The 14,732-nt window shown below is 44.7% G+C and overlaps 1 protein-coding gene across 1 annotated transcript in view; it reads left to right on the top strand.

Annotated features, from left to right (window-relative positions):
- Positions 1–14,732, top strand: part of FRMPD4 (FERM and PDZ domain containing 4) — a 198,081-nt gene that overhangs the window by 93,070 nt on the left and 90,279 nt on the right. The window contains exon 2 of the mRNA XM_021684006.1: positions 13,122–13,282. Coding sequence (XP_021539681.1) covers positions 13,122–13,282 — 161 coding nt within the window. The remainder of the gene's footprint in view (positions 1–13,121; positions 13,283–14,732) is intronic.

The raw sequence follows: 14,732 nt of genomic DNA, 5'->3' as shown, positions 1-14,732 counted from the left end.
TTCCACTAGAAGAGGGGTCAGCAAACCTTTTTCTGTAAAGGACCAGATAGTAAATACTTCAGGCTTTGTGGGCCAGAAAGCCTCCATCACCACTACAACCTCTGCCTTGATAGCGTGAAAACAGCTACAGTGCATAAATGGAAGGGCATGGCTTTGCTCCAATAAAACTTTATTTATTAAAGCAGGCAGAGGCCAGATTTGGCCCATGGGCAACAGTTTGCTGCCACCTGGGCTAGAATAGAAGCTTGTGGGTCTGAATCACAGCCATAGTCCGGGTACCAGACACATAGAAAGGTTCCATTAAATAGCTATTGAATGAATGGTGGATCAAGTTTGAGCCACCATAAATAACAAAAGAGCCTGATTATGACGGAATTTACGAAGTCAGTGGCTGTTAGCCTGAGAGAAAAGGATAGACAAAATCTTCCATTGAGCCTATTGACTCCTCTAAGACATGAAAATGGCTGCTATGTGAGTAATATTGACCAAAGATAAAAGTTTACTGAGAATACTTCAGAGACAACCAGAGAAAATGCTTGAGTTAAGACAAAAGGAGATTGCTTTTCATTTAGAAATGAATTCTACAGCGGTCAATACATGAAGCTAACGTCTTCGTTGTGTTTGAAGGTTTATACGTGGAAAATGCATTACATCCAGAAAGAAGTATTTATTTAAGAGGTATTTGGAATTTGTTTGTGTTTTGAGAACTGTTGGTGTAAATATAGGTATGGTTGATGTATTATAAATAAATATTAGTTGAATAATTGATCTCAATATTGCTCTCAGTACAGAAATGTTTATTGCTCTTGGCTAAGAATTAACACGGAAGGTCTAATTACATTTTTCAGTTGGAGTCTGGATGAGGACGCTCCCCATCAGTGCCATTCCCAAGGCAGGGTGTGTTTCCTGGGACTCAGCAGGTTTCTTCATTGGAGAGAGGCCTGATGTGTGATTGAGTCCTGGTGAAGAATGGATAGATGGAGGCACAGATAAATCAATAAGTCCCACTGAGGCACCCAGGGACTAGCGACCAGCAGCACCTGGGACTGGGCAAGGGGCCTGTGTGATGTCACCTGCAGGGACAAAGCTCCCATTGCACAGAGCAGGCAGAGAAGGAAGCAGGCCTGGATCTGGGGCCTCGGGTAAAGAGGTTCAGTTCATGTGTATGGAGCTTAGAAGAGGGGAAACAGAAGCAAACAAACAAAACTCAAAGCAGAAAAGATGTGTAACCTTGGGCTATAATGTAGTTTGATGTCTAAGGAAACTAAATTCTCTAGGTAGGGGCTAAGAATAATTATTTTAATGCAGAAAAGATGAGGAGATCGTAATTTCTTAATTAAAATAGAACTGTTAGCTGAAACCTTTGATTCTGTGATTTCCTTACCAGCTTCTTTTAACTTTTTTTTTTTTTAAAGATTTTATTTATTTATTTGAGACAGAGAGAATGAGAGAGACAGAGAGCACATGAGAGGGGATAGGGTCAGAGGACGAAGCAGACTCCCCGCCGAGCAGGGAGCCCGATGCGGGACTCGATCCAGGGACTCCAGGATCATGACCTGAGCCGAAGGCAGTCGCTTAACCAACTGAGCCACCCAGGCGCCCCTAACTTTTTTTTAAATTTTATTTATTTATTTGAGAGAGAGAGAATAAAAGAGAGAGAGAGAGCACAAGCAGGGCGAGCAGCAGAGGGAGAGGGAGAAGCAGACTCCCCATCGAGCAGGGAGCCCGATGTGGAACTCCATCCCAGGACCCCGATCTCATGACCTGAGCTGAAGGCAGACGCCCAACCGACCGAGCCACCCAGGCACCCCAGCTTCTTTTAACTTCTATCAGAATTTCTTAGTTATCAGGAGCTCCTGGGTGGCTCAGTCGGTTAAGCATCCAACTCTTGATTTTGGCTCAGGTCTTGATCTCCGGGTCATGAGATTGAGCCCTGCATGGGGCTCTGTGCTCAGCGGGGAGTCTCCTTGAGATTCCCTCCCTCTCCTGCCCCTTCCCCGCTCCCATGTTTGTGCACGCTCTGTCTCTCTCTCTCTCAAATAAGTAAATAAAACCTTTTTTAAAGAAGAAGTTCTTAGTCATCAAAGGAGCCCTTACCACTTAATCACTTTTTCAAATCCTTTGTGTAAAGATTATAAAATCATGAAATTTATTAAGTGTGGCTAATCATCTCTCTAAAAGTAGGTCCTTTTTAAAAAGTCAATTCATGTTTTTTTTAATATCTCCACATTGTATCTATTCATTTACTTAATTATTTTTCATAAACTCTATACCCAACGTGGAGCTCAAACTTACAACCCCGAGATCAAGACTCTATCGACTGGGGTGCCTGGGTGGCCCAGATGGTTAAGTGTCTGCCTTCGGCTCAGGTCATGATCCCAGGGTCCTGGGATCGAGCCCCACATCGGGCTCCTGGCTCAGCAGGAAGCCTGCTTCTCCCTCTCCTTCTGCCTCTCCCCCTGCTCATGCTCTCTCTCTCTCTCTCTCTGTGTCTCAAATGAATAAATAAAATCTTTGAAAAAAAAAAAAAAAGACTCTATCGACTAAGCCGGCCACATGCCCCAAAATCAATTCATGTTTTTCAGTATTATCTTAGATCATGGTTTCTATAACTCATAGTTTGAATTTATAAACCCATGGGATAGTTTTCACATTCCAAATATAAAACTATAATAGAAATTTTCAAAGAATACACAAAGAGATCACAGCAATATATACAACGGCCCCTTGGGATGGGGAGGTCACCTCCTGCATCTTCAACCTTCTGCTTCCCCCATGTACTGCTCTAAAGTATGGATAGAATCCAATTTGATGGAGATGAACTTTCAAACCTAAAGTGATGATTTTAACAGTTTGAGAAAGGCTTCGCTCGTTGTTATCAAGTCTTTTGTTCAAAAATGGATTTTCCTCTAGGTACAAAAAAATAAGGGTAATCATTCAAGATGGAAAAGTCTGCCCTGCCCTCGCCCTGCCCTGTAATTCGTTATGCTCTGTTTTGATTCAGCCAGAAAGCCAATTGAAACTTAGAAAGATAATGGGGTGGTTAGCTTTCCAACCCCCAAAGGGTTCAATCTTTTGGAGCCAAAGCAGGAACACATGTAATAACCATCAATTTGTCTGTCCTTTTGTCACCCAAACCTGGGGCCACTCTGTTTCATCTTGCTTGCTGGGATTAGCAAGGATTAGACAAGCAGAACGAAATGCACCATTTCCCATCAGCATGTTAACTTCGTTTGTAGGTTTCTAAACTTGATTCGGAATAGATTGGAATGTGAGAGCTGGGCTTTTTAAGAGCTATGCTGAGCTTTGTAATATCAGTGATTCTGTCCATCATGTTTGAATATATAAAACACTTCTGGGGTTCACACCATAAATCAGATTATACAGAACAGAAATCTCCACACTTTTTGCTTTTGTACTCCATTCCTATTATAGATTTTGTTTATTTATTTCAGAGAGAGAACTAGCACAAGCATGAGTAGGGCGGGGTGGGGGAAGGGCAGAGGGAGAAGCAGACTCCCTGCTGAGCCAAGATCCTGATGTAGGGCTCCATCCCAGGACCCTGGGCTCATGACCTGAGCCGAAGGCAGGTGCTTAACCGACTGAGCCACCCAGGTGCCCTCCATTCCTATTACTAAAAAAGCTTTGAACATGTAAACTCCGAATATGTGTTAATTTATTTGTAATTTATATGTATATACACCCACACCACTGTGAAGAATATGTTATGGAAAACATGAAGCATATGTGAAAAAGATGTTAAACTGGAATGTTAAAATAAGATGAGATGAAGGTGGTATATATTTTTTAATCACTTGTAAACACATTGCCATTATTGCTGCATTCCAAATTAGGTAATATTTTAATGACAGCATTGTGATTAAGGATGCTTATGTATTTTTGAGCATCGTAGTTTACCACTTCGTTGAATAAAAATTTGAGGGTCTGTTTGCAAGTTCAGCTTATTTCTTTACTTGGTTTCACTCATTGTCATCAGAAGAGAAAAAGAACTGCAGAAACTCTCAAGAGGCAAAGGGACAGAATGTTTCACCAGCTTGCTTACTGTTTTTCCATCTCATCTCTGCAAGTGAGTTTGTTGAGATTCAGCCAGAAAGTTTCCATGCTCCTTGTTGTCCCTCAACTGTTCTCACAAACCAAATGGAAGATGTTACATGGTATTATATTTAACAAATGAGTTCACAAGCCACCAAAATGCTTCACTTGAGGATTTTTAAAAGGGTTAGAAAAATTTATATCCAGGTTTTCAAAGGCTACTGTTTTTATAGATACATATTTGCATAATTTTCAATAAAACAAGCACATAATGGTAGCATCATTTTTAAACATGTTTCCCTACATTCTTAACACAAACCCATGTTTCTTTTAAAATTTAAGTTACTTTCTCCTTCATTATTCTGATAGCTCCTTTACTCTGAAGAGGCAACTCTTTTAGCTCATTGTCACCAGGTAGCGGTCAACAACCCCTGTGGAGGACAAAAGATTTAAGGGCTTTGGTTCAAAACCAACCATATTATTGACACGCTAAAGCACTTTAGTTTCTTTGCTCCCTTGGCTTGCACTCACTTCTTTCCAGAGGGCAGCCATCTCTAAATGTACCCTGGAACCCTTGTTTGTTCTAGTCGAAGCTGTGACTTCACCAGCTTATACTTTTCTATGTTTGTGCCAGGTCAGAGCATCCTAAGAATTATCATTTTATGATGGGGTCTGGTATTCTTGTCGGCGACACAACCAGTGTTTTTCTTGTTTGAAGTGTTCTTTTATACGATCATATGAAGTTTAGAGTTCTTTTTGTTGAATTCTTTAAAACGGACTGTTGAGATATCTTTATTGGATGGCATTAAATCTGTAAATGAGCTTGAAGAGAGCCGAGATTTTCATATTTAGTCTACCCGTTAAGAAGTCCCATTTATTTCGAACCCTCATAAAATTCTCCAACAAGATTGTTCTAAACAGTTTGTGGTTTCTCAGTTAAGCATTCGGGATTCTGTTAGCTTTGCAAGTACTGTGTCAGCTTCCAAGCTTGACTAAACAGTTGGAAATCTTTAACTACTCCTGCCGTGTTGTGGAATTGAGTGACAGTGGCCTGTGGAATTGATTAGTGAAGGTTGAGTTCTTCTGAACCCACAGTATGAATATTCATGAAGGCAAAAAGCATGAGACCCAGTATGTTATGTGAGCTGGAAACACATTATGTACAGTTATTTACTTTTATATTAAATTTAACTCCTCTTCAGTGGCGGTGTATGGTTGAGCCTTTTTGATCCCCGAGGTCAGAGGCTTGCCCAGATTTGCTTTCAAAATATGGGTTTTGAGTGGGAAAATCCATAGATCAGAAGAGGGGATGGAATCCCCTGGACATTCGAGATATGGAAAGTGGCTGAGCCTCCTGCCTCGTGGGAAGCAGCACTAGGAGGTTCCCGATTCAGGGGAGTTTCGATCCGTATTAGCAGGAGTTCCCAGATCTTCTCGTGTGAGGTCACTGCTCAGGATGGTTTCTCTCCAGGCTTAGTCACTTCTCTTCCAGCTTCCCTCTCTCCTTCCCCTCAGAGCTTGTGTTTACTCACAGTTTCTGTTCTCTCCCATAGCACATTACAAGTCATGTGTGGAAAAAAAGAAAGTCATGTGTGAGTATCGTATTACATTCCTGCTGGTTGGCAATTCGAATATCATCACGGCAAACACTCAAACATCCTCTGGATGTGTGCCGAGTCGAAATCTGAGTAGACCTCTCTGGTCTTCAGTGCACAGTACCTGCTCCTCAGACACCCTCTCCCGAGACTGAGTTCCCTGAAGTACACGGACTGCCATTTCTTCAGGCCCAACCTTGTGGATCTTGGTGTTTGGTTAGACGTAGCACCAACGCCCACTCTCCCGAAGTTTCTGCCACCTCACAGGACCCTTTGCCGTTGCCTCCTTAGCGAAGTTGCTTAGACTTTCAGGAAACAAAAATCAGAAGAGAGGGTTATCTGCAGTCAGTTTTTGCCCTGGACCCTGGGAAATGCATCTTCCCTAAGGCTAGGGATGGCCAATGGCCTGTCTTCTTCATTAGACCCAGTAGAGGAGAAAACTCAATGAGAAGACAGCAAACATTTTTTTCAGTATGTTACTTTGCCACACACATCATTATAATTTGGACCTGCTGGAAACCCATCCTGGGGTCTAATCTACTTCTGGACCTCCCTCAGTTGTAATCTGTCAACTTGAATAATAGTTCTTTTTCCTTCCTTCTTCTTGTTCTGGCGAATTCTGGTTTGCCTAGCTTAGAACTTTTGTTCAGAGCTTTTCTTAGTAGGGCCCTCACAGGCCACAGGAGGGCTTATGAATTTTTACCCTTGCTTTGCGAACCACTGCTACCCAAGTCCGATCAGGGATATGAGAAAATCATGAGGAGACCATAGGGTTCCTGTGTATATCATGTCAACTGTGATACTGAGGCGGAGGGGGGCAGTTTCCTTTGAAAGTGTCTATAGTGTTCATGAAATGTAACATTCGGTCATAAATGGTGCGGACAATAGGGTTGGTAGAATCCGTGGCGAACTCTGGAATTCCAGGGTGTTTAACTAATACTGAAATCACTATTTAAAGATTGTATGAGTGAGCTTTTGGTGCCTAACAAACTCTCCCAAATTCAGTGTCCTAGCGTCCTTACTTATTAGCCCGTATTTGGCCGGCTGATCTAGGCTGGGGGGCTGGGAAGCTCTGCTTCTTCCTGAGCTGCCGGCTCTGGTCTGTTCCCCGTGCGTCCCTTCTGGAACCCAAGCTGAAGGGGCAGCAGCCACCTTGTGAAGGCCTTCTTGTGGTGATGATAAAGAAGCAAGAGCATAAGACCAACTACAAAGGTGTTTTTTGTTTGTCATATCTGGGCTCAGCCATGTGATCTGCTTTGCCCTGTGAGGCGTTAGCCAAGTCAAGGGACAGCAAAATATGCACTGCGTACAGTGGGCGGCTCTGAAAAACATTGTGGCGTAGGGCAGCCAATCACATCCTGGGGAGCAAATGAAGAATAATTCAGTCGATCACAGAGACCACCACTAGCATGATGAGGATAGAATATATTGATGCGTAATGCTGTCGTGTAATCTCAGCTGGCCATCCCTGCAAAGTCATGCTGACAATGACCTTCTCGAGTAGAATTCAGGCACGGCTGTTTATTTATACTTATTTTCGTTCCAGTCTTACCTACCCAGGTGTCCTACCTGTCATCATCTTACTGCAGTTTTAAATTTTACAACAAAGTAATAACTTCGAAATCTAGTTTTTCCTACCAGAATCTATCCCCTCAGCACATATTCCATAAAAGGACGTCACTGTCTCTAATAAGTACTTATAAAAATGGAATCACTTTGGGTTTTCTTATAGCATTCTATCTACCAGTCAAAGTAACTCTTTGTGATACACTGAATGTATCAATCTTTTACTTCTGTGGAGGAAGAAAGTCTCCCAACGTTCTAGGAAAGCCCTTTCCTTTTGTGTAGGATCGCCATCATTCCTTTTAAAATGAATCTGTCAGAAACGGGAAGGTTGTTCATTGAATCTCAGTGGACACATTTTCCATCTCAATTAACAGAGACTGGATTTTCAGGTCTCTGATTCCTGGCCTGTGCACACGCATGCGTGTGTGTGTGTGTGTGTGTGTGTGTGTGTGTTGCAGAAGGTTGGGGCTGGGGCTGAAAGTTTGTGTGGCTCATTAGTTGTGTTCTCCAGCCTTAGTATCAGAATTCACTGAAGCATGGTGAGCAGGTAAAAAAGATGTTGCTTTCTCAGCTCATTGTAAAAGGACTCAAGCGTCTTTATAGAAAATACTGCAGGGTGAGAGCCAAAAAATGCTTACCTTAATACAAACCACAAAATGATGTTTCATGGGGGAGTATTTTCGTGTAGAGCCATTCCTACTGGAAAAAAGACAGGTTGATTATTTTTAGATAATGTGGTCTGAAAATGCCACCTGTTGCGCAAGAATAATAACGCCATTGGAAGGTTATCCTCAAGTGCAAACAAAACAAAAAGAATGAAACATCATAAACAAAAACAAAAACGCTGGAACAAACATCGACCACAAAATACACATTCGACTGTGAGCCTCAAATGTTATTTGGGTGGGGAAAGAACAATGAAGGGATGCAGACTGATGTCACATTCTCTGTGGACACAGCTGGTGGCGGCCTCTCTGTCTCCTCTGTCCTTTAGAACTTGAGTGGCGCTTCTCATTTTTCCCATGACGTGGGTTCCTACCAGCCCCGGACTCCATGTTCACTTAGGGTTCTAGAAACATGGCCGAGGAAAGCTTACCCGATTTGGTCCTTTAGAGAGCCTGGATTTTATTCTTTTTTCTTTGTCTGTATTCTGGCATAGGACTGCCTCGTGTGTATCAGTTTATACTTGTGTTTATTGTATCATTGCATTTGGTAAGATTTTTTCTAACGAAAGGTCTCAGAGCTTAGCAAGGATTTGTGCGGCATTTCACCGGGAGTTGGGCTATCAGCATTTGAAACGATACTGGGTTTGTTTTCATATTTTAAGAGTGGATGAGCTCAGGCGCCTGGGTGGCTCAGTTGGTTAAGCGACTGCCTTCGGCTCAGGTCATGATCCTGGAGTCCCGGGATCGAGTCCCACATCGGGCTCCCTGCTCAGTGGGGGGTCTGCTGCTCCCTCTGCCCTCTTCCCTCTCATGCTCTCTGTCTCTCATTCTCTCTCTCTCAAATAAATAAATAAAATCTTTAAAAAAAAAAAAAGAGTGGATGAGCTCATGATATCTGAAACCTATTCCTTTCTATTCATTGACCTCAAGAGATGAAAACAACACATCGCTTTTTGAGTGCTGACTATGCGCCAGACATTTTGCTAAATGCTTCACTTCTGTTCATTCATCTTCACAGCTGTCTTAGGCGATTGTGACTGTTAGTACCGCCATTTTTCCGATGAAGAAACTGAGGCACCAGAGTCAGGAAGTAGTTTGTACAGGTCACACTGCTAGGAAGTGGGGGTGGGGGGTGCAGGATTCGGCTTTAGAGAGTCTGGCTGCAAAATCTCCCTGTAAACTTTACCCTGTCGGTCTCAGGCTTGCCCTGTACCTGGGCAGATACGTTTGTGTTTCGTGTGTAAACCATGAAGGGTTAGCTCCTCGAAGAAAAAATGGCTCCTGTGATTTGCATACATCAGGACATGATAGTTGCTTTAGACAATGCGCTAATATGTCCTTCCTCACTTAAATGTCCTCTGTGTGCAGGAAGGAGGCTTCAGAGTAGGAGTCCCAGCCCGGTCGGGGTGGCCTCCAGATGTGTTAAAAACCCTATGATTTCTTGCCATCGCTGCCACTCTCACTCTGGTCCAAGCCCCCGTGTATTTTGTCAGGATGGGTGCCATGGGCCCTGAAAAGCTCTCCCTGCGCACCCGAGCCTCCTCCTGTCTGTTCTCGGTCAGGGCAGCTCGCAATCCCATCACTTCTCCACTCAGAACCTTCCAAAGGCTGCCAGTGTCACTCAGAACAAAACACAAAGCCCTTCCGAGAGCCTGTGTCACCACCAACCCCGCCCCCCACCCCGTCCCAGCCCCTCCCCCTCCTCCTACCGTTGGCCTCCCTGCTGTCCCTTAGGCGCACTCTCCCTGGGCACAGCCCGTCTCAGGACCTTTGCACATAGCGGTCCCTCTCCCCGAAATGCTCCTCCTCCCCCAGATATTTATCCGACCCCTGATAGAACCCCGAAGTTTCCCCACCCAGGGGCTCTCTCCCCTTCCGGCATTATTTTTCTCCTCAGTGCTTATAAAGACCTGATATGCGATACATTTTACTAATTTCTTAATTCATTTTCCGTCTCTGAATACCAGAGTGAACATTTTATTATTTTTATTCGGCTTTGGTTCCTGTGGTATCACTGGCAGCGAGAAGCCTGTGGGCGTTCAGTAAGTATTTGTTGACTAAATGAATGCATTGTGGAGTTGTTTCGGAGAATTAAATGAACTAACATATGGAAATAATTTCAAAAATTGCTTAGCATGAAATTAGTGTTTAAGAAATGTCAGGTATTCATAAAATAATAATATTATAGCTATTGAATGAATGATGAATTAAAAATTGGAGGCTATTACTTTATCATGCAGTGGAAAGAGGATAATCAAGTTATAAATGCTTTAAATATCCTAACTTGAATGTGCAGTAGAGGCTAGAGGAAGTGGTCCAGGACATCATTTGTGTTCTCTTTTCCTATTACCTGGAAGGAGAGCTAGACCTCACACTTCCCTGAGCAGGGAATGGTCCCCAGGCCTCGCTGCACTTTGGAATCACCTAGGGATCCTTTCAGAGTTGACCCTGCCTCACACCCCCAGATGTTCCGATGTGATTGGTCTGGAGGGAAACCTGGGCATTAGGACTTTTGAATCCTCCCCAGGTGATTCTGATGTGCAGCCAAGGTTGGGAACCAGTGCTGGAAGCTTTCCAGACTGGCAGTGGCACGGGGAAAAGCCTTCCCCAGTCCCTTCCTACACTCAGAATGGAAAGTTCGGCCAACCAGGGTTCAGTTCTCTGTTCTGCAACACAGGTGACCGTGAGCCGGTCACTTCACTTCTACAACTGCTTCATTTAGAATATGTCTTCTGTGGATTATGGTGCAAATTAATAGCTCAGGGCCAGCCCCTAAAACTGTGGGTATCCCCTTCCCTTTTTTTCCGTTATTCTATCTGGGCATAACAGGAGAGCCCCATTGCCAAAGGTAGCTCAAGAACAGCATGCTCAGAGGGATGGATGCCTGGGTGGCTCAGTCAGTTAAGCGTCTGCCTTTGGCTCGGGTCATGCCAGGGTCCTGGGATCGAGTCCCGCATCGGGCTCCTTGCTCAGCAGGGAGTCTGCTTCTCCTCTGCCTGCTGCTCCCACCTCCCTTCATCCCGAGCATGTTGCCCACCCTGGTAGCCACGTCTAACCTCTGGGTCCAGACAAACATCTGCAACTTCACAGAAGACCACCCCTCCCTTTTGACCCTAAAACACGGCTGCTCTGAGCCTGCACACGTCTAGAATGGTGGTGGGATGTTGAGGATGGGACACCACCAGGGCCAGCTTCTTGGGTGTGTGACCCAGTCAGTCACTCAGGGAAGGCCCTGAGCTGGGTTTCACATTCTGCTATCTTGAAGTTATGAATTATGTTTGGGTGAGGGGTCCCGCATTTTGATTTTTCACTGTCGGTTCAAATTAGGTAGCTGGTCAAGCTAGGAGACCTGGTGTGAGTTGCACCTGGCTTACCTCTGAGAAGCGTGTGACCTTGACCCAGTTACTCTTCCGCATTTGGCGTTTGCAATGAGGCGGTCGTGGGGTCAAACTGCTGTTCCTGTGGGGTGTTCTGAAGATGAAATCGGGTAACAGATGAGTGTCAGCGTGTAGCGCATAACACGTTAGCTCTCAACTAATGCTTCTCTTTTTCCGAGCATTCCAGAATGCTAGCTGCTAAATCGAAGACGGTTCCTTTCTGATTAAAGGGGATTTTAAGCTTTGATTTTCTTAGTCGGTGGTACAAGCCTAGAGGACAGATTCCGGAAGGTTTCCATTCATTCTTCTCAACTCTTATTAAGTACACAAAAGGACCACAGAATTCATCCTTCCCAGTCTTCTTTTTTTTTTCCATTTGAACAATATGTTGTCCACATGGCATATAGAATAGCGTCTTTCGAGGTATTTCAAAATGATCTTCTTTTCCTTATTGAACATTAGAGAGCGAAAACATTGAATGAAGTCCACGTCATTGAAATAACAGTGCCTTACATTCCTTAAAGGAGGTTTCTGGCGTTCAAACTAATAACTCTCCCCTCACAAAAGGCTACCCTGGCTACTGTATGTGAGCGAAGCCTTCATTATGAGTCCAGGGAGTTGGGTTTTGACCCGACGCTCTGGCATACAAGGCATGGGCCCCGAGGGCCAATAAGCCACTACTGACTTCAGCTTCCTTCCTGGGATAATGACAATAAGAACACCAGCCTGGCTCCATCATTACCTGCTTGTGTTGTGCATCAAATGAGATATTTGCAGATGCATTTTGAAAATTTTTGAACCCCACATATATTTCAAGTTTAGATTTTTTTTTTTTAAGATTTTATTTATCCATATGACAGAGAGCATAAGTGGTGGGGAGGGGTAGAGGCGGAGGGAGAAGCAGACTCCCCGCTGAGCAGGGAGCCCAAATCGGGGCTCAATCCCAGGACCCCGGGATCATGACCTGAGCTGAAGGCAGACGCTTAACTGACTGAGCCACCCAGGCGCCCCTCGAGTTTAGATTATTGATAAAATTTCTGAAGTTAGGTGTGAACAAAGAGATTCATTTAAATCAGTTGAAAATCTCTCCAGAATATAAACGCCAGGAGTTCGTTTCTCATCTTTTTTGGAAAGGGGGAATGTGTTTGACACCAGGATAACCTACCACCACCAATATGATTCCCATCACTTCAATTTCTCGGGAGCCAGAAGCCATAGATCCTACTTACTGAATATCAGTAATCTTCTGAGGCTCTTTCTCGGCATATCGGTTATAAATTGATAGTGCTCAACCAAGAATTCTCTCTTTCTCTACTTATTCATTCACTTACTGATTGCAAATCCGCTGTGCGACAGGTACTGTTCTAGGCAGCTGGGAATCAGCGGATGAAACGAAGTCCCTTGCCCTCATGGAGCTTACATTCTGGTGTGGCGAGCAAAACAATAACAAGAAGTGTATTCTATAGGTCGTTATCAAGTGATTAGGGCTACAAGTAACAAAGTAGAGGAGGGTAAAGGGGATCTGGGTGTGGGGGAGCAGGCTTGCAGTGTATGTGGCCAGAGGGTCACACCTGAGCGGAGAGACTGGAGAGCAGGGAGGGGGAGCCACGCGCATAGCTGCGGGATCAGCATGCCAGCTTTGGGGAACAGCCAGTGCAAAGGCCTAGAGCAGAAGTGGGTCTGGTGTTTTCACGGAATTCAGGAGGGCACGCAAGTAGCATGCCTGCGTGCCTTCCCACATCTTCCCCAAGCTCTCCCAAGCAGGGAATCGAAAGTTTGGAAACAAGAGGGAGAATGTGATTGCCAAGCCATTGCCAAATGCTTACACTAACGCCTCTTTTCCTTTGTGTGTGCTTTTCCCACAGTCACATGACACAGGGCATCCCATTCGACGACCCTCGGTTGGAGAGCTGCCAAATCCTCCCTCCGGCCCCTCGGAGGGTGGAGATGAGGAGGGACCCTGTGCTAGGGTTTGGTTTCGTGGCCGGCAGTGAAAAGCCAGTAGTCGTTCGCTCCGTAACACCAGGTAAGCACCCGGCCCCCTCCCGGTCTCCTGGGGTCACCCGCCACACCCTGCCCCAACGACTGTCGCTTAGTCCCAGAAGTTTCATATGGCTCCGCATCGGGCCGTGGAGACTCGCTGAGTTTTTCCAACATCTGGATAGAGTCAGACCACCAGAGGGACACAAAGGGCTCTGCAAACTGGGTTTCAGCTGCCGAATGCATCATATCATTTGACTTAGGAAAACACTGATCTTTCATTTGTAACCATGGAAATGACCTACTTCTTAAAGTATGAATGTACATCAAAAGAGGCAGGCACTGCACTTTATTTCAGTAAGTTCACGATAAAACCCCTTAGTGAACAGCAGCAGAAAGGGGCACTGAAGTCACAGAAGGATTTTAGTTGTCCGAGCGCTTGGATTGTTTTTTTGAAGATGCACTCTTCTTTCCCCACTGGCCGCAGAATATAGTTGTCTACCCCGCTGCCGTTGAGCTGGACCAGGTCACTGACTTTGGCCAGCGGCATATTAGCAGAGATGACACTCAGAGCCTCGACAAGTCCTTGTACAGTTGACCTTCTTTATTGGGTTTAAGTGACAAGAGAGTTTCCCTCAGGTGGCTGTTACTTTTTCAGCCTGAGCCCCCAAATAAACACAGGGTGCTACCAGCCTGCCATCTAGAGATAAATACAGCCTGCTCTGCCGTGGGAAGAGCCTAGCCTAGGTCAGCCGGTCTGTGCTCATCCGAAAGGCCCACAGGCCTGAGAAGAAGTGACCGTCAGACAGCCTACTGAATTGGAGGGTAGTTCGTCATACAGTAATGGCTGACTGATCGACGATGGGGCAAATCCCTTAAATTCGACAGTATGAGCAGATGATTAATGTCCTCTGCCTCAGTCTTTCTCATTAGACTATACAGATGGTCGACCGTCAACACGGTTGAACGTAATGCTCTAGGGTGCAATTGCCTAAAGTGCGCTGCCCTGGCCTTTCCAGAAACAAGGCTCTTTTAATGATTTCTTTCTTCATGATGTGTACTTATGAGCTTATTTTAATGGACTTGTATTGGATTTATTTTCACACAAAAGGAAATTGCCTTCCATACTCTTCCTCCTCAGGATTTGGCAAGTCAGGAACAGGGCTGAGAACAGTCCTGTGGTAAGGAGCACAGACTGAGGCAGCTGACTGCCCAGGTTTGATGGCTTTGGAGCTCACCTCTGCCCCCCTATTAGGCTGTGCTTATATCTTGGTCATCCCAGACAAAGGGAAGGCACCAGAGTGACGTAGTCTCTGCCCCCAGGTTTGGCGGTGAAGGAGCTGAAATGAAGCTGGTACACTGATTTGAACTGTATTAAAATTTTAAAAACTCAAAAAAATAAATAAATAAAAGAGCACCAGCTTTACCTGCTTCTCATTCCAGAAATATTTATTGTTATTATTACTAAACTCTAAAATAGCTGGGCTGCTGAGTCT

Source organism: Neomonachus schauinslandi, chromosome X, assembly GCF_002201575.2.
Source record: "Neomonachus schauinslandi chromosome X, ASM220157v2, whole genome shotgun sequence".
Classification (NCBI taxonomy): domain Eukaryota; kingdom Metazoa; phylum Chordata; class Mammalia; order Carnivora; family Phocidae; genus Neomonachus; species Neomonachus schauinslandi.
The sequence above is the reverse complement of the archived record's forward strand: the minus strand, read 5'-3'. Positions and strand labels throughout refer to the sequence as shown.